The sequence below is a fragment of the Coturnix japonica genome, chromosome 11 (assembly GCF_054131305.1).
Source record: "Coturnix japonica strain WE chromosome 11, WE-NBRP24, whole genome shotgun sequence".
Classification (NCBI taxonomy): Eukaryota; Metazoa; Chordata; class Aves; order Galliformes; family Phasianidae; genus Coturnix; species Coturnix japonica.
The window spans coordinates 5,194,717-5,213,681 of NC_140673.1; the positions used below are offsets into that span (position 1 = coordinate 5,194,717).

An 18,965-nucleotide genomic window follows, 5' to 3' on the forward strand; every position below is an offset into this window, starting at 1 on the left:
CAATAAAACAAGAGCCTTGTTGCAAAGCCAGGCAGCACAGCCATCACCCACAGCCAGCCTGCAGCCTGCCGCAGGCTGCTCACAGCCTGCAAACTTCCCTTGCTCCCAACAGCTCTGTGCAGGAGAAGCACAAGCCCTGACTTCAGCATCTTTCCTTGACAACAACACCCCGAGGCTCTGGAGCAGGCACCAGCACCTGCATGAGAAAGAGCCGAGACGTGGGGCGGTTCTTTACAACAAGGTTTTATTTTTTTTCCTTTCCTTTTGACAAAAAACATGGAAGTTGTACATGGCCACCCGTCACCTCGGCTCCGCGGTGGGTCCGAGTGAGCGCACACTGCGGTACAGCATCCCGCCCCCTCCCACAGGCTCAGCCCTCCAAGACCTTTTTTAGGGGGGGAACCTCCCGTCTCCCCTCCCATGCTCACAACAAACACTGACGGCAGATCTGGAGTCTCGGAGGAGAAAAGAATGTCCGAAAAGCAGGGGAAGAGAGACGTAGTGCTGCAGCAACGGGAGTCCAGTGACTTCAGAAGAGAGACGCTGCAGCGGTGCATGGGGGCTGCTCCTCACCCCCTCGGTGCAGTCCTTCCTGCAGCCCTGCCGGGGTCGGGTTTGGTTTTGCAGCCTCCACGGCCCCGCAGTCTCTACCTGCTGGAGGAGCTGCTATGGGAAAGGCCAGTTAGGGGCATTTTTGTGCTGCTGCTTTGCTTGTACGAACATATCCCACATGTCCGTTAAACACAGGTCCTAGGCAGCAAAGCTTGAGTTCAGCCCATCAGTGCCTCAGCACTCATTGGTGTGATGCCATGTCCTCGTCCCCTTCTCCTTGGCTCTGCCACCAGCAGTCACAGCAGCACACACCCCCTGGCCCCAAAAGCTGTGTTGCAAGAGCCTGCCTTTTTTGACAAGGTTTGCTAGGAAACACTGCAAAGCATCACTATGCATCAGCCCCATTCTGGCTCAGACAAATACAAATGCCCAAACTCCCAAATCCGTCCTTTCACCCAATGAAGACACAAAATGCTGCCACCTCCCCAGCCCTGGGGCTGCTCCGTGGGACACCCTGCTGCATCTGGGAGGACACAATGGCAGTGCCTAAATTTAGAGGACATCGACCAGCTGGAGCTGTCTGCTCAAAAGGCAAGCGACTTGCATGGGGCCAGCAGGGCTGGTTGGAGGTCTGGTTCCATCAGTAGAACCTATTTCAAGGGCAAGCATTAGCCATTAGGAAAAGGGTTTTGATTCATGATGGAGCCTGGTCCTTTGGAGTTGGCAGGATTTGCTCTGGGGGAGCTCTGTGAGTGGCCGGGCAGGAGCTGATCTGCACATGCAGGAGCGGGGCTGCGTGTGCCAGTAGCATCTGTCAGTGGGGAGCAGTGGGTTACTGGGTTGCCAGACCACCTCTAAGGCAGAAAATGTGATTCCCACTGCTGTGAATGCCATGGGGACAGGGGGACATCCCCGCTTCTCTGTTGCATCCAGCAAACCCCACCGGCTTGGTCAGATGACTAAAACGAATCCATGTATGTGTATATCTTTATATATACAGCATATAAATATATATACACACACATACCGTATATACACACACAGGCACACCTAGAGTTCTCCGTATAGAAATACAACTATATCAATGCGAGATGGGGTACATTGGCAGCACTGAGCCCCCCCCTTCGCTGCTTCCACCCACCCCAATACAAACCAGTTGGCTTTGGCTTGGCCCCACAGACAGGCAGAGCTGCTGCTACCTGCCCTGTGCCCCCAGACCCCAGACCTTACCCTTCCCTGGGCCAACGTGAGACCCTTACGGAGGGAAACACAAAGGCAGGGCAGCACGAACCCAAGCACGGGGAGTGCTGGGATGCTCTGGCCGTGGGGAGCACGGAAGCAGCATCACAAGCACTGCCAGGTCCTGCTCGGGCATCCCAAGCGCCTCTCACTGCAGCTGGGTGCTCTCATCACCCCCAGCCAGGCCTCTCCACCTCCAGCCAAATGCTTCTCTGTGCAGAAAAAAAAAAAAAAAAGTGATCGTAAGAAATGAAAGTCGACAGGTTTTAATTCTTTTTTTTGCACAAAGACTGTTTGTTTCCCCATTCTGCTCAGTTGGGCTTTCTTCTTCCTTTCTTCATCTTTGTCGTCGTCGTCGTGTGGTTTATTTTGTGTGCGTGTGTGTGTGTGTTTGTTTGTTTTTCACTTCCCCCTTTGCGTTTGGTTTTGGGTTTCGTTTCATTCCCAGGCGTGGCGAAGAGCATGCATTGGAGAGGGCAGGGTGGCGGGGCGGCAGCGGCGGGGACACAACCTTTAGCACTTGTCATCTTCCTCCGTGTCGCTGAGCACGTCGATGCTGGCCCCGCACATCACGCCCTGCCCGGCCCCTCGCCTCCGCCTGCGGTAGTGCCCATTGGGCATCTGCCAGCTGTGCCGCAGCGGCGGGGCCGAGCCGATAGTGTTGGAACGACCCAGGCTGGTGGCCACGGCCGCCTCGAAGGTGAGCGTCTCCTCCTCGCCGCAGTCTGAGGCATGCGAGTCGTCGTGCAGGGCCAGGTAGGGCTCTGAGATGTAACGCTGCGGGGTAGACGGCCGGCTCGGCTTCCCCGCCGGGGAGCTGGAAGACTCGGTCAGGCCGGCGGTGTTGGGCTCCTTGGAGAGGAGCGGGGACCCCCCTTCGGTCTCATCGGGAGGTGGTGAGGCGTCTCCGGCGGCGTGCCGCAGCATGGAGGTGTAGGAGAGGAGGGGACGTGGTTTGGGGGGCACTGGAGGGAGCTGGCGGCGGCCTCGCCGGGGTGTGCTGGTGTCAGAGATGGAGGGGATGGAGCTTTCACTCAGAGAGCCCGTTCCCTGCAAAGAGACACAGGGTCTGAGCTCTGCTTGTGGTGACAACACGCAAGAAGCTTTTTGTGTAATGTGGCCAACAAGAGCAGGGCATTGCAAGCTCGCAGTGGGAAGAGCTAATTGCCCTTTGGCTGCTGTTCTCTTCGCTGGTAGCACATCTTTGAGCACCAGCATCTCCAGCTTGTGCAGGTGGGACTCCTCAGCTTTGGCAGGGTGGTGAAACAAGCTCCAGAGGCACCAGAAACTACATGGTGACCTCCCCTCTCTCAATATACTCTGGGGCGCACCACGCACCATCAAGCCAATGATGCTGTTCTCATTCTCATTGGGGACAAGAAGAGATGCCACCTGTATGGGAACTGTGGAGCCACAGCATGAACCTTTGACTGACTGGCAAGCAATGAGTCAGCCATGGGAGTACACATCCCTCAGTGCCACATCTCCATTGCTCTGTAACACCTCCAGGGACAGTGACCCCACAACTCCCCATGCAGCCTGTGCCAGTGCCCTGCAGCTCTTCCTGAAAACAACTTCAGCCCCCCCTGGTGCAACTTGAGGCCATGACCAAGCATCCCTTTGCACTTAGGAAGGGTTTTTCCACCTACCTGCCGGTTGGGTGTTTGTGACCTGCCTTCACTGGGGGACCGGGACTCGCGCCGCCGCTCCGGGGACTCATCGTGTGCCTGGGGACTCCTCTCCTCTGAGTTGCAGCGGGAGATGTCAGGGGACAGCAAGTGCTTGCGCTCTTTGGATCGGCCCCGCTCCCTGCCCCCTGAGCGGTGCCCCTCGGACCTGTGGCCTGCAGCAAACCCCATTGGTCTCTGCTCCACATCCCCACGGTGGGGACTAGGAGGGACAACTCCGGGTTGATTTTTAGAGACAGGAAGGGGTTCTCATTCACCTGAGTCAGCATTGAGGCGCCGGGCAGAGAGCTGGAGTGAGGAGTGGTAGCTGCGCCGGCGGGACTTGTAGGTGTTTTCACTGCTGCGCTCCATGGAGAACTCATCCAGCCAGGAGGTGTTGGTGCGTTTGTCCCGGATGGTGGAAAACGACCTCCTCATCGAGCTGGTGTCTGTCACCACCTGCAATGACCCAGCCAGACGGTGATGGGGTGAGCATGGGGTGCTCCAGCCGCAGCCCCACCACTGCTGCCACCATGAGCTCCTTAACACTGTGAGGTTTAGAGGTGGCCAATCTGGGCACAGCCCCTGAAAGGACCTCGCCACAAATCAGGGACAGAAAGAAAGTGGGTCTGGTTGAAGAGTGCTGCTAGAGAAGTGAAAAGTGCCCGAGCGTGGCTCAAAGCTCTGGGAGCCAAAGGAAGAGCAGCTGCATCCTGCCCATGGCACAGTGATAGTGTGAGTACTAACCATGGCCCCAGGCTGCCACAGCATTCCTCTCACCTTGAGAATGGGACCAGCAGAGCAAACAGGGGCACTGCAGGAGGAATCATGATGAGAGAGCTGGGAGTGCGTCATCTCTCCAGTGCTCCTCACTCAGCGGCTATTTTCACAGCATTCCCAGACCCCTCGCCTCTCTTCACGTCCCCTCTCCTTGGAGCCTTATCATTTCCAGGCTGAACAAGCCCAGCTTCCTCAGCTTGGGAGAGGTGCTCCAGCCCTCTGACCATCTTATGAATTTCCCTCCACTTCACTTCAGCAGCTTTTTGCCTCTCCAGCTTCAGGTCCTTCTCCCCATCTCCTCTCCTCCCTTATTCCCAGCCACCTCCCATACTTCTGAATTCCATGAGGCAAAGCTTCCCTTCCCCTTGGTACTCCCCAGAGTACCCTGCAGTGGTGCCAGGCTGCACCAGCACCCCTGTGAGGAACCAGACCCAGAGCCTTCACAGGGATGGATTGTAAAATCAAACCCCAGGAAACCTTTGGTGTCTCAGTTGAGGCTGAATACAAGACAGAACAACAGAGAAACCAGCCAGACAAACAAGGTGAAATGTGGTCTGGGCTCACCCAGACAGACCATCCGCAGACACATGCGGACAAGAACGTGTGATGGGACAAGGGGACACGAGGAGAAGGTGTTTCATTCTCTGGGACATCACTTTGCATCCGAGCAGGGACTCCTCACACCTCAGCCAGTCTCAGGGCCAGAGGAAAGGAGTTTGTCCCATCACATTGGTTCCCTGCAGTGTCCCAGCATGGTCCTCCTCCAAGAGCAAGTGAGCAGTTCCCTTGGCTGCTCTGCACTGCTGGTCCCCGCTGCACAAGGGACAGCAGCTTTCCTCCTTGGGAAGCACCCCACTGGTGGGGAAATGCCCCCACCCCAGGCTCTGAGGAGCTGTGGGGCTCAGAAGGTTTTATCACCAGTGTTACCTGGTAGGCTTTGCTTGGACCCGGCACCCATGGGGGCTTTGCTTGGTTTTACCTGGGGATCCACAGTGAGACGAGGCATGGAGGAGGCCCTCCCAGAGACAGCGTGGTCCTGAGTGTCCACGGGAAGGTAGCTGCCACGGTTAGAGGGCTGCACTCTTTGAAACTCCCTAACCTCTGGCTCCTGGAAACAAACACACAGCCACGCTCTTGGGATGGGGTCGGGGCACACAGTTGGGCACTACTCCTCGTGGGGGACAGGCAGCCTGGGGTGGGTTTTAAGAGGGCCAATGGGGATGTCTGGGAGAGATCACAGCCTTGTAGCCACTCAAATTGACCTCCATATTGCAGACCAGGTGAGCTCAGATGTGGTAATTCAGGCTCACCCAATGTCCAGTCCACCTCACACTTCATTCTTTAAGTGCTGGCAGTGCAAACATTGCCTGGATCAGCCTAGCTATTTAGGCTTGACCTCTTTTCCCAACCCCTGATTTTATGGGCACAGGACCCATATCAGATTAAGGGAGGGCTGGCAGAAGGGACAGAGACTGCACATGTGAGTGGTACACAGCTCACAGAGTGTGACAGAGCACGGGGACACAGACTGGGCTGGAGACGCACGGTGGTACCCAACAAGCACCGTGGCAGTGCGTGGCTGCACACATACAGACACGGAGAGAGAAATACGTGTATAGATGCACACACACACACACGGACACTGCTGCCAGCATGTGTGCGAGGCCGGAGGGCTGCACCCCGTGGTGATGGTTTGGGTCAGGGACACCACCAGCACTGACAACAAAATGGACACGAATCCGAAAACATCAGATACCATCACTCAGCACGGGGTAAGCCACTGAAATGAGCTCTCAGGGGAAAAAAAGAGCAGCCTGCGGAAAAGAAGGACGTTTTACTGCAGGGCATCAGACAGTGCTCACAGCCTTGTCTGCAAGAGCTGAGGGGCCAGATCCCAACCCAACGATGGTCCCACACCCCCCGCGCCCAGCAGCATCCTCCTGGGAGCACAGGCAGTGCCCAGAAGGCAGCGTATGGCTTTACCAGAGACTGGTGCTCCTGGAACTGCCCATGGGATGGATCCATGCATGCCAGCTGGAAGATCTCCTGTGGTGAGAGCGGGCTCAGCGAGGGAAACCCACTCCGGCTGCTCCTGCAATGATGGTCTGGCTTCAGGGTGGGCACAACTCGGGTGCTGCTATCCCCTGGGGGAGTCCCTGTGAGCAGCCCCAATACAGAGATCCCCAAAACAATCACCACGCTCCTTGGAGAGCTGCAGCAGTGCCCGTTCCCCCTTCCAGAAATAGAGAAGCTGCAGGAAAACCTCACCCCTTGTCAAGGCAATACTCACAGCCCCGTGAGGGTTTCCTGCTGGAGGTACGGCAGAGCCTTTGCATTGGAGATGATTTCCTGTGGCAAAGAGGATGGCTCCATGCGCTGGAACATGGGCGCGTTTTTCTGTGGGGGAGAAAGGAAGAAGCTGAACCTGCATGAAACACAGTCCAGCTCTTCAACAAGAAAGCATGGGAAGGTGAAGGTGTGCTTGTGTTCACTGTCAGAGGCTGAGGATGCATGTCTGTAGCCAACAAAACCCAACGTGCACCAAGGGATGGGCAGTACCTGTTGAAAGCCAGCACCACACAAGCCAAGAACCCCTTAGGACATCCTTAATCTGGCTCCCCAGCCAGTTGGGGGCTGGACAGCCGTCAGGTCAGGGTGTGATATGAATGTGGTCCCTGTAAGGGTTGCCTCCCCAGAAATCCATCCTGAGCACCATGTGCTCTCCCCGAGCTTCACCTGCTCCTCCAGCTGCTGCCTCTGCTTCTTCGCCTTGCTCTGCTTGTAGTAATCCATGATCATCATGGCTGCATATATTTTGCCAACAGTCAGGTCAGAGGCTGTGGGCATGAGAGGAAAAGGAAGAAGGGATGCTTTTATGTTAACAGAAATGGCAGGTCTGAAGGCACCAGCACTGATCTTAAGAAGAGCCCTGCTGTGGGATGCCCTGGTCACCCGCAAACTTCTCACCACTGGGGCAGTGAAAGAGTTGAACATTTAGGTACATGGGAGGAGGTGAAATGGATGGAGATGGCCCAGCAGCACCATAATAAACCACCAAAACGCGCATCCTCATCACATCAACAGAATAATGGTGCCAGTGAGCAATGAGGTTGGACCAGGTGACCTCCAGAGGTCCTTTCCAACCTGAACCACTCTGTGATTCTTTGAAATGATGTTCAGCTTGCTGCCCCCATGTGCACCACTATGAACTGGGTGTTTTCCCAAAGGGTTTCCATGAGCAAGCCCTGTAGCAGCACAAACCCTCTTCCCCCTTCTTCCCCAGCTGGGGTGGGTCTGACTGGTCCCCAGCAGGAAGATGCTGCTCCAGGTGCAATGAGAATTTGGCAGTGATCGTGGCCATATAGAAACTCACTTTTTGGCATGGGTACCAACAGGTCGAGCATCTTCTGGGACAGGTGAGGCCAAATGGTCAGGATCTCCTTTTGAAGCTCAGAGTCTAACTGCTGCCAATCTGCACCACCTTGAACAGCAAGGAAAAAAGCAGCCCAATGTACATCAAGACCTAAAGACAACACTTCAGTGAGGTTCACTCACAGAGCTGAGCAGCACCCAGCTCTCGGGGCTGGGAAAGCCACGTTCCATCATGCAGCCTGCTCTCCTGCTCTTGCAGGGAAACTTTCCCACCATTCCCTCCATATGTGCCGCCATCTCCCATCCCCTGCCCTCCCACTCAAAGCTGACATCTTCGAGCTCGCCTTGGGTCCGTCTCTGCTGCTCCAATCCTACTCCAACCCACACACACCTGCTGCTGCCCCACTTTCTTTTTGCTGGGGAGCGGATCATGTGCTGGTGGAAGAGCAGCTCTGCTTGGCTGAAGTCCTTAAAGCAGAGCTCTTTGGCCAGCAGCAAAGGGATCTGCTGAGCTGCGGAAGAACCAGGCTCAAAGTAAGCCATTAACACACGCCAAACGGAGGCTTGGGTGCCTCCGGGCAAGGGAATTTGGCCAGCTTCAAATCTCTGCTTTATCCAGAGAGGGCTCAAACCTGATGTTTTATGATGCAGGCAGCGCTGGGCTCCTGCTGATCTTGCCTGGGTTGGGCTTTCTGAACTCTTCCCAGGGGACAATTTGAAAGTGGCATGTTTCCGCAGAAAGCTTTTGATCTGATGAATCAGAGTGTTTCCAGCAACAACAACAACAACAACAAAAAAACCCTGTTTTTTCAGCTCTGAACATGTTGTGCTCACTGCAAGATAGATTTCTGCTCCTCACACTTAGGAGCCAGGCACACGTGATGCGTCACCCTCCTTGGTTTGTCTTTCTACTTGAGGAGGAAGGGGAATTCTCGCTCTCCTCTTTGGCGCAGTGGATGCCAAGCTGGTTTTGCTCTAGGAGCAGCTTCTAATGGGAAACTGGCCACCTCTTCCCTATATAAACACAATTCTACTCCTTACAAGCAGCAGTAATTTGCTCGCTTGGGCCAATCACTTCCATCCACACCCCAGACTCAACCCCAGTTTGGCCACGATGCCAACAGGGCTGTTCCAAAACCCACCTGCTCTGCCCAGCCCCAGCCCCAGAGCCATTACCTTTGGCAATTTTGATGTCCAGGGCGGTGCGTATCAGCGCCATCAGGGTGGAGGTGAAATGGACCGTCATGTCCTCGGCCACGGGCATGTTCATCAGCACCAGTCTCTGCGCAAGAGAGAGAAGAAAACAGCGGACGGAAAACAATATCGAAAAACACATCGACCAGGCTGGAGGAAAAGAAATTAAATGTTAAAGAAAAAGAAAACAAAAATAAAAATAAAAAGCAACAAAGAGTGTCAAAACAGCACAGCCAAAAAAGAAGGGCAAGGATCACCCCGCCATCCCACCCCCCCTCCCCTGGCTCCTTCCACCCCAGGACACCGGCTCACTGCCTTCCAGGGCTCCTCCTGCACCCCAGGAACGGCCCCTGGGCCCCCTCCCCAAAAAAGAGCCTGACAATGGGCCACCTCCCAGCACTTTGTGGATGCCTGACCAGGCACATGCTGAGGAGGAGAGGGGGCTCAAGTCTCCGTTCCTGGGTGGTTTGGCTTTCCAGCTCTCAACCCTTCCCAGCTGGGGCAGGGGAGAGGAGGGTCCCTAACCTTCAGGGACTTCAGATCAGCTCGGTTCCTCTAGCATGCTACATCCTGGCGCCCCTTTTTGCGTCTTTCAGAGATGAAGTTTGCCAGCACATGCACAGGGTCCGAATTATCCAAGGGTGGGGAAGGGAAGGAAGGGGAGAAAAAAGTGCAGAAGGAAAGAGAGGAGGACAACCAAGGCAGGTTAGACACGCCATGCTCCTTCCCCACCCTGGGCAGGCGGGGTGCAAACCAAAGTGACCAGATCCACTTTCCAGAGAGTATATTTTGCTTTGTGAACTCCTGGGCTCATCCCTTCCCTGTCCAGTCCCTTCCCCTCCAGCTTCTTATGTCCTCTCCGTGCCTTCAACCCTATGGTGGGCGTAAGCATGTGAAAGCACACACACAAGCGCTGCAGTGTGCCTGCAAGCACGCAGACCCCCCTTATTGCTAGCACCTCTGCCAGTGCTGCTGAAAGGGCAGCAACCAGCTACCAAGGGAAGACCCAGCTCTCTCCAGCCTGAGCAGCACATTGCTCCAGATCTTATCCTAATTGTTCCCATCCCACATCTTTCAGGGCTCCCTGGGCATCCTGTAAAGCTCACAGCTGCCTATTGGAGGCACCCGGGTATCCCCATAACATGAGATGTCCCTGGAATGTCTCAAGCCAACGTGCTGCAGAGATGCTCCTGCAGGATGTGTCCTTGCTGCTGACATGCTTCCCATCTCTGTGGGGTTTAGTTGGATGGGACAAGGGTGGCTGCAGGCCCAGGGTCAGACTCCTGGGCTAGAGGTCTTAGAGACATGCCACCCTCCTGAGAGTGCAACAGACCCACTCCTCACCTTGTCTCCAGCCCTCCCACCTCCACACTGCCCCTTTTCTGCCCCTCTCCCTGCCCTTCCTCAGGGGTCTTCCACCCCAGAGCTCTAAAAATTTGCAAGTGACAAAGGCAGGGTCATCCACATAGGCAGTAAGGAACCTGCCAGCGTGGCCAGCACCCTCCTGGGCACACCATGGGTTGGAAGCCTCCAGCAAACCCCAGGTTCCCCAGCCCCACCACCCACCGGCTGCTGCTTGGCCCTAAGCCCCCATAGAAGGAAGGGTTGATCTACCTTATAGGCCACTTTGGAAGGACATCTCTTGCCGAGGCCTAGCGGTGGTGACATAAGAGTCAGCATTTCATACATCTCAGTGTAATGGATTCGGCCACTGCTCATGGAGGGGGGAAGGGGAGGGAGGGAGATGCAGAGAGAGAGAGGAGGCATTCCCAGAGAGCAGAAAAAACGTACGAACAAAATAGTACAGGAAACAGGAGAGAAAAAACAAACGGACAAACAGGAAAAGAACAGGAAACCCGTTAATCAAGGCAAATCATACACGAGAGACTGTCCTGATGTGGATTTATAGCACTGCTCACACAGACCCAGGAATGCTGGCAGAAAAGCGACTCACCCCGCTCTGCTGCTGGCCTCAAGCTCCCACCTCGCCAGCAGCCTGGGAGTCCTCCTCCTGCCTCACACCCCTGTCCCTACGGCCCTCCAGGAGCCCCCAGCCTCGTCCCACAAGGTTCCAGGGCTGTGTGCGAGTGGTATAAATCAGATACACGGCACTCGAGCCATGGGTTATTGGAGGTCGGGTGGTTTGCACCACGGCGACTCAATGCGCTCAGTGGCCTGCGTCGTGTTCTTCCCTCCCGGGGACCTGGGGGTTGCTTTGTGTGGCCACCTAACCCATAGCCGGAAGGCTGTGTATCCCCATCTCGTAAGGTCTATGCAATTGGGAGGCAGCGTCTTGCATAGAAGGCAGTGGGCCAGGGTCACTTGTCAAAGGAAGATGCCCAGTTGCTTCCGTCTGGCTCTGCGGATGGACCGCTTTCCCACCATGCACCAGTGCAAAAGGCATGCTGAATCGGCTGAAAAAACAAAATCAGGAGGAAAAAGTTGTGCATGCCATGCTCCCGCCCTGGCTCTCTCCCACATGCGGCTGCAAGTTCCACCAGGTTGGAGTTTAAAGAGTCTCAGCAGAGGCAGCTGTTTGGGCCTTCCAACATTGGGGTTCATTTGGGTTTCCCATGGGGGCAGCTAGGACGGGCCCCACCTCTTGCTTCTCCTCTTTACCAGGGCCAGCCTAGGGTCACTGTCACCAGAAACTCCCTGTGCCAGGTTCTGCACACCCGGGAGGATGCCTACGTGTATTTACCAGGGATGCTGGGCTCGGCCACCTCTTCTTCCCCTCATGCCAAGCTGCTCCACTGGGGGGTGGCTGATGGAGAAGGGCAATAGCAACATCGGCCATCATGGCAAGGACAGGAGGAGGATGGAGAGGAACCCAGATGAGTGGCTGAGAAGAGAGGGATGCCACTGGGATGTTGGCTGTTTCCCAACCCCAGTGCTGAGATGAAAAGTGAGGAGTTACCTCCTCTTCTCAAGGGCATCAGCTGCTGTGGGAGCAGCCCCAGGCCAAAGAGATCCACACTAGGTTAGTTCTGATGTTCCTCATATGACCACTTGCAGTGGGACAAGCTGTCCCTTTGTAGAACAGATATATCTAGAAGGCCTGGAGAGAGCATGATAATAATGCAGGGATGGGATGGGCAAGAGAAAATACCCAGATCCAGGAGTCCATAAGCAGCACCTGGCTGTGCACTGACTTGAGGCATCTGAAGGTGAGATGATGACTTCAGAATTCATGTGCTCAAGAGCTTTGTGCAACAAGGAAGCGACACAGTGACCTTGAACTCATCCTACCTGGCAGAGTGGATTTTAGCACTCCCAGCATATATCAGATTTTGCCTTTTGTACTGAGAGGAATGGATTCCAAAGAAAGCAAGAGTTTGCATCAAAAGCCAGCAGATATTGCACAAGAACTGTGCTGCTCTTACAGACAGGCTGCGTACATTGCATCTGCTCAGAGCAGAGATCTTAAATCATTTTGCTCAGCACAGCTGCGCTCAGAAGCACATCCCTGTGGAGCCGAGCACAGGAAGGCATGTAAAATGCCATCCATCTGGACAGGATGGCTCCCAGAGCCGGTCCCAGCATGGGCTGCCAGAAGTAGAAGGGGATGAAGAAAGGCAGAGAGAGCCCCAGGGAGCAGAGCTGACTGGCAGGGAGCATTCCCAGTGAGGTGCAACTATAAGACCAGCTCTTCCCAGCACAAGGACAGAGCTTGCTGGGTTTCCATGGGAAGGCTTTGTGCACCTTGTGAGCCCACCTGCAGATGGCCCAGCAGATAAGCTTCCCTACCACACCGTGCTGCACCCCTGCACAGCATCCTGATGTTCTTGGCCACTGTGTCCATAGCATCCTATCTCCCACTCCATAAACTTCTTTGTCATGTTTCTGCAAGTATTTGCTGTCAAATTGCCTGGTGGTGGAGGGTTGCAGGCTTGCTCTCATTCATCACACTGGAAATTATGGCTCTTGCTGCCTCCAGGAAGGTGAACCTGTGCTCTGTGATGTGTCAAGCAGACTCCCACAGCTGCAAGATGGTTGGCATTTAGGGATCTAGACCGTGGTTGCAAAACACGATGACCACATGGGCTTGCTTTCTTCACTGGTTGTCTTCTTAGAATTGTTCCAGGCCACCAGCAGAAAGTGCAGACAGCTGCAAATCTCCCTCCTATGGCGGGGGGTGGGGGGGAGGGGTGATCATCACAGGCACCCCTGCAAGCATCAGGTGCTCTGGCTTAGGAGAGCAGAATTTCCCAGCAAAGCCCTTCAGCCAAGTGAGAAAGGCCAGAATTTCATCCTGCAGGTGCCTTCTGTTTGCCAGGAAGGTAATAAAGAAGAGTCCAAAGGCTGTGTGCACTGCCTCCTTGAAGGGATGAGCTGTCTGAGACTCTTGCAAGAAAACCCTCAACCTCCTCGTCATAAAAGAGCTGACTGACTGCCCGAGGCTTGTCTGGTTTCCTCTGCTTTGCTCTTGGTCTTTGCCTTCCAGATGCATGCATCATCCCTATGGGCAGCTGCAGTGGGTGACAAATCCACTCCAGGGAGGCTGGAGGAAACACAGCAGAGATGATGCAGAGGAATCTCTTCCCTTGGAGGATAAAGGCTGGGGTGCACATCTCAGATGCCGTGAGGGATGAAGAGGGAAAAGAGAGTGCTGTGGTTTCTCCTCTTCTGCTACAGGCACAGTCATGGGTGCTGTAGCACTTAGGAGAAGGCAGTGGTGTGGGGATTTACTCAGTTGCCATTCTAGGTATCAACCTAAAAGAAGGTGCAGAGGCGCACAAGGGGGTCAGACCGCTGCTTTGGTGCCACCTCCTTCTGGCAGCTGCAGCAAAGGGGAAGATGAGCAAGAGCATAGTTCCCCAGAGAGATCACTGTGTGTCCTCTGAACATCACACTTAGAGCATGGTGTACCAGGCGCAGCACCATGTCCTCATGTCTCCTACAGGGAGCGGGGTCACTCTGGTCTCCCAATCCTCCCACTCCAAAGCAGCCGAGCCCATGATACTCTTCTGCCTTCACCCATCCCTCCATCCCCAGAAGTAAACCACACCTGAGACCCCAGGAGGGGAAAGAAAAAGCCCTGCTCCCATGGATGCTACCTGGAGGAACCAAGTGGGAGATGGGGGCACATGTCCACCGAACCGAGGTTCTGAGCTGATGGGGCAGGAGGGAGGTTGGCACAATTTAACATAACCCACCCCGGGAGGCTCTGGGACCCCCTGGAGGGGACAGCTGCTGGCTCTGGGAGGCCGTGGACCTCTTTAAACTCAAAGGAAAGCAACGTGAGGGTTCCCTCGGGAGGCGCGGTGGTGGCAGAGCGGGGGGAAGGAGGGGTGGATGGTGCGTCCCGTGGCCAGGTTGTGGCGGAGGACTGGGAGGCAAACCTTGCACGCCACCCTGTAGGGGCAGTTCTCTCCTAGGCCCAGAGGAGGCGAGATCACCCGTACTAATTTGTACATATCCTTATACGAGATCCTGCCGCTGCAAAGGAAGCACAGGTGGGTTAATAGGACACTGAGAGGGTGGAGAGCTTCAGCAGGGGGCTAGGACCGGCTGTGGGGTAAGACCCCCAGGGGTGCATGGCTCTTCTCCTTCTGGCTCTGTCAGACCCAGAGAGGGGGAGCTGTGAGCCCCAACTGCTGCCCTCTCCATCGTGAGTCAGCTCACACCTCCTCACCCTGACCCACGCTGACCCTGGAGAGACATGGTGTAGGCAGTGGGCACCACCCCATCGCCCTTCCTCATCGTGCCCCTGGCTATCTATAGTTGGTGGGAGAGGGCTGGGGTTTTAGAGGGGAGATATTGGTTGAGTTCTAGCAACCGCAAGCCCTTCTGGTGGAGCTGCGTCTCCCACATCAGAACACTCTAGTCCTTCCAGAGAGGTTGGCAGTTGAGTCAATTGTATCTCCAGTATCTGGGGAACATGAGACAGGGAGAGATAATGTGACCAGCTGGTGGCCAGTGGCTCTGGCACTGGCACCTAGGTCTTTGGTGGTCCGTTCCTGTGCTCTGATCACCAGATCACATTCTGCCAAGGGTACACAATATTAGAAGCAAACTCTCCCACACACACACACCCCTTCTCTCCCAAACCCAGACCCAGCAGTAGCAGTAGCAGGATACAGCCCATATCCCTCCATCACTGCTGAAATAAGGAAGCAGTCGAGGTGGGGAGCTGGCAGGACCGCGTGCAGGGATGCTGAGCTCTTCACCCTGCTCCAGCTCAGAGCCCTTTGGGAAGCAGGACTGCGGGGTGGATGTGCTGAGGTGCAGCGTGCTGCAGCCTCCTGGGCATCCTTGGACAAGCTTGGAGGGAAACCATACAGGGAGGCAAAGAGCAGCATTACAACCCTTACCCTGTGCCTTTGCCTCAGGTTTCTCCTTCAACTCTCCTTGTCCCCTCTCCATCACTGGCCAGAGCTAAGCCAACCATGTGGGCAAAACCAGTCCCTGAGCCTCCCTGGAGTAAGACATGTGTGGTCACCCCTGAGACCCTTCCTGAAGCATTCCCAGTGTCAGGGTGCAGAGCTGTGCCCCACGCAGGTGGTGGGACCCACTGGGATGTACTCACCTGTTCTTCATCCCCACAGTGAGGGCCAGAGCTACCCCAGTGGCCACAACAGCACCATCTGCTCACAGTCCCTACCTGCCAGCTACATATCACCACAAAGGGTGATATTTTCTTTGCTCAGAAATCAGAGAGGGGCTTTTGCAGCAACTGCCCTTGGGACCCAGCATGGGGGTGAGAGAGTGGCTGGCATGAAGAAATCCCACCCCATATTCACAGGCAAGAAACCTCTCACCAAGCAGAGAGTGTTTCATCTTGTATCTCCTCTGGATATCTACTCACCCATGCTCCCTTCCCCAAGGCACAGCTACCCGCTCACAAGCCAACTCACCTGCCCATGCAACAGCACTGGGTACTGGTGGGAGGCCACATGGGAGGAACCTGGCCAGCACTGAACTGAACTGGGCTGGAGAAAAATGGTGCAGGAAACTGTGCCAGGAGATGATATTAGGCTTATAAAACCTCCTGGTTTCTCAAGAGGCAAATTAGAAGAGAAGGTGATGCTTCCCTAAGGAACACATGCACCAGCCAAGGGTCCTGAGTTAAAAGCACCCTGGCACAGTGGTGGGACATGGCTCCAAAAAGGGTGTTCCTAGGCTGGGGGAGGAAGGGGCCACACAAGACACCTTCATGGTGTTCTCTGCTCTGCTGTGGGCTGCACACAGCCATCGAGATGCTCCACACCATCCTGGGAGGAGCAGCATAGAGCTGCTCCAAAGCCAAAGCCTGACCAACCAGTGTGGCTCATCCCCTTGCCACAAGAACAGGGTGCTGCCTACAAACAGGAGCCTTGCTTACTGGGATCCTCATCAGCAAAGCAATAAGTGCAGGAAACAAAATGCATCCATCTCCTGTAGGGTGGGTGCATAAGAGCGAGCCTGTCCCCAGCCTACACAACTCCCTGGTGACCTAGCAGGAGCCCAGCAGACAACCAGCATCTCCCCAGGCTGGGGACAAGCCAACCTCCACTCCAACCTGACGGGAACTGTGGGTGCTGGGGACCAGGCTCTGGAGCCCAACTTGGGCAGAGAACAGGAAGGATGCAGAGAGGGACCTGCCTGTGGCATGGCAGAGGAGGAGAGGGACAGCAGGAACCATGGGTAAACACCATGGCCAACCATGAGCATCTTCAGGATACCCCCTAAGGTGCCTGTGCCACCAGGCACTGTAGGAACCAGCTGCTGCCCTTGTAATGTCCATGAGTGAGAGCAGCCCTGCCGTGACCATCCCAGGCATCCCAGCCAGGTTGTTTCCAACAGCAGAAAGCAGAGACACCTACTTAAAACCAGATTGGAGAGTCTGCTTGGAGAGTAGGAGCTGGTTACATACCACGCTGCTCTGTCATACTCTGCCCAGATCCGGACAAATTCATCTAGATGGTGAGGTCCCAGGATGGAGGAATCTCGAGTCAGGTACTCAAAATTGTCCATGATGACAGCCACGAACAAGTTGAGCATCTAAGTGAAAGTGAGAAAGGCGGAGAGAAAGGGAAGTGGGGGAAAGGGAGCAGAGAAGGAAGGGAAGGTGTGGGAAGAAGGAATTAAAGAAGGAATTGAGATTCCCAGGGAAGGTGGGATGAGAGTACACAGGATGACCCTGTGGCCAGGGAGAAGAACTCACCAGGAACGAGCAGAAGAAGATGAAGGAGACAAAGTAGACGTAGGCCAGGTCGGTGCCGCAGCGCTCGTTCTCATTCTGCCCAGACGTTGCTGTCGTGTCTGGCTCGCAGCCCTTGCCCTCCAGGCAGGAGAGCATGATCTCCTGCCATGCCTCACCAGTGGCACTCCTGCACCAACACAGCCACTCTCAGCAGCAGGGAAGGATGCAATGGGGAAGGATGTAGAGCCCTGAACCCCCAACCTGTAACTGCTTACCTGAAGAGGAGCATGAGGGAGCCCAGGAAGCTGCGGAAGTTGTTGTGCCGGTTAATATGGCTTTCCTCATCTAGTTTGATATTGCCAAAAACCTATGGGGCAGAAAAACGGTTCAGGCAACACCAGTCCTGCCCCAGACCAGCAGATCTCCAGGGCCATGAGAGGTGAAGAAGCCCCAAATCCAGGCAACATCCTACCAACAACCCACCGCCAAAGCCACGATAGGACGTGGCGAACGTTCGCAAAGTGCCTTAAATTGGAAGAATGTGCTGCTATTACCGTCAAATATTTATTCCACTTCTCCTGAGCCTAAAAATACCCTCACTGCAAGAGTATTTCTTCCCCTGTACGGGTTTTTTGGAATGCGTAATTGTGGAATATTTTCTGCCTCCAGCTATTTTGCTCAAATAACGCCCACAGACTTTACTGCTTGGGGATTTGTTCACAATGATGTTTAAAAAAAATAATAATAATAATAAATCCAATACTACCACACGGCAGGGAGGGGGCTGAGTCAGATGGCAGTTGCTTAGCATGGAGAACACCTGGAGCCGGTGCTGAGATGTGTGGGATGGAGAGGCCAAAACCAACCCAGCAGCTCTTGGGGAAGGATGAGACCACACAGCCGTGCTGGCAGGCAGTGAGAGATGTGCTCTGAAATTCTGCTTCACCCCCCTCCCTAACAGCGAGCAGCAGGAGATTGCTTTTGTTATCACAGTGGCTTGCTCATCGGGCAGCTGAAGATCCTGAGTGCTAATAGAGATGCTTTGTGAGATCCTCAGCATGGGTGTTAGTCACCGTGCTGCCGAGCCAGCGCCGCGAGCACGTGTTGGAGTGAGTGCTGTGCTCACGTGCCTGTGCTGGAGCCTGGGAGGCCCACGTCTCCCTGTGCTGTGCAGACCCCCACTCTGCTAAGGGCTACAGGTCCCTGAGCTTGGGATCCCAACCAGTGTAGCCACCACTGGATGGGCTGCAGGGGACTGTGTGGTGATGCATCCATTGGGATGCGAAGCAATGCTCACTGCATCCCTCCTACCAGGGAGACAGGGATTGGGTATAATATTGAAAACCTGTGGAATGAAGAGGGAGTGACTGGGAAGCAGCTGCAGCACAGGCTGCCCAGCTGAGTCCCCACATCACCAAGGGTGGTACAAGCAGGGAGGCAGCAGGGAGCTTAGGGCATGCAGTGCTGCGGGTCCCAAACAAGCTCTGCTGCCCTTGGGACCTTCCTGGGCATCCAGAGCGGTGAAGCAGTGACAGGCTGGCTGCTGTGCAAAGCAGTAATGCTGAGGATGTGTCTCTCCAGCTTGTCTGTGCCCAAGGAAGCACGCTGAGCTGTCTGTGCTCACCTGCATCCCAATGATGGCATAGATGAAGAAAAGCATCGCGATTAGGAGGCAGACATAGGGGAGAGCCTGCAAGAGAAGCACGAATCATCTTCTTACACAGCTTCAGCACTGGAGGCATACACCTCTCCAGGCCCACCCTATGAGCCAAGGAGCAGCACGCCAACATCGAGGCCCAAAAGGAGCCCAGCGTGTGTAGTCCTCACCTTGAAGGACTGCACGAACGTCCACAGCAGGATGCGGATGGTGTAACCCTGGCGCAGCAGCTTGATAAGCCGAGCCGCCCGAAACAGCTTCAGAAAACTCATGTTGAAGCTGCTGGTGTTCACCAGCTGGGAGGGAAAGAGGTGAGGGTCAGGGGGGAGGCATCAGCACCCCGGCCCCCACACCAGAGGCACGTGGCACCCAGCCTGCC

At 55.2% G+C, this 18,965-nt stretch overlaps 1 protein-coding gene across 14 annotated transcripts in view; it reads right to left on the bottom strand.

The window, feature by feature from the left end:
- Positions 1-227: 227 nt before the first annotated feature.
- The window catches only part of CACNA1E (calcium voltage-gated channel subunit alpha1 E), an 80,749-nt gene continuing 62,011 nt past the window's right edge, over positions 228-18,965 (bottom strand). For 4 of the 14 annotated variants that reach the window (XM_085512082.1, XM_015869769.3, XM_085512081.1 and 1 more), the window contains 15 exons: positions 18,757-18,882; positions 18,554-18,619; positions 17,205-17,296; positions 16,951-17,116; positions 16,660-16,787; positions 10,419-10,515; positions 8,787-8,892; positions 7,612-7,719; positions 6,975-7,075; positions 6,529-6,635; positions 6,222-6,330; positions 5,218-5,346; positions 3,737-3,917; positions 3,441-3,634; positions 228-2,841 (listed from right to left, as the gene is read on the bottom strand). In XM_085512082.1, the coding sequence (XP_085368208.1) occupies positions 2,305-2,841; positions 3,441-3,634; positions 3,737-3,917; positions 5,218-5,346; positions 6,222-6,330; positions 6,529-6,635; positions 6,975-7,075; positions 7,612-7,719; positions 8,787-8,892; positions 10,419-10,515; positions 16,660-16,787; positions 16,951-17,116; positions 17,205-17,296; positions 18,554-18,619; positions 18,757-18,882 (2,247 nt within the window). In that variant the 3' untranslated portion in view covers positions 228-2,304. Of the gene's footprint in view, positions 2,842-3,440; positions 3,635-3,736; positions 3,918-5,217; positions 5,347-6,221; positions 6,331-6,528; positions 6,636-6,974; positions 7,076-7,611; positions 7,720-8,786; positions 8,893-10,418; positions 10,516-14,146; positions 14,244-16,659; positions 16,788-16,950; positions 17,117-17,204; positions 17,297-18,553; positions 18,620-18,756; positions 18,883-18,965 lie in introns of those variants that run through there. The other 10 variants (XM_085512083.1, XM_015869770.3, XM_015869768.3 and 7 more) reach the window with 8 other exon arrangements.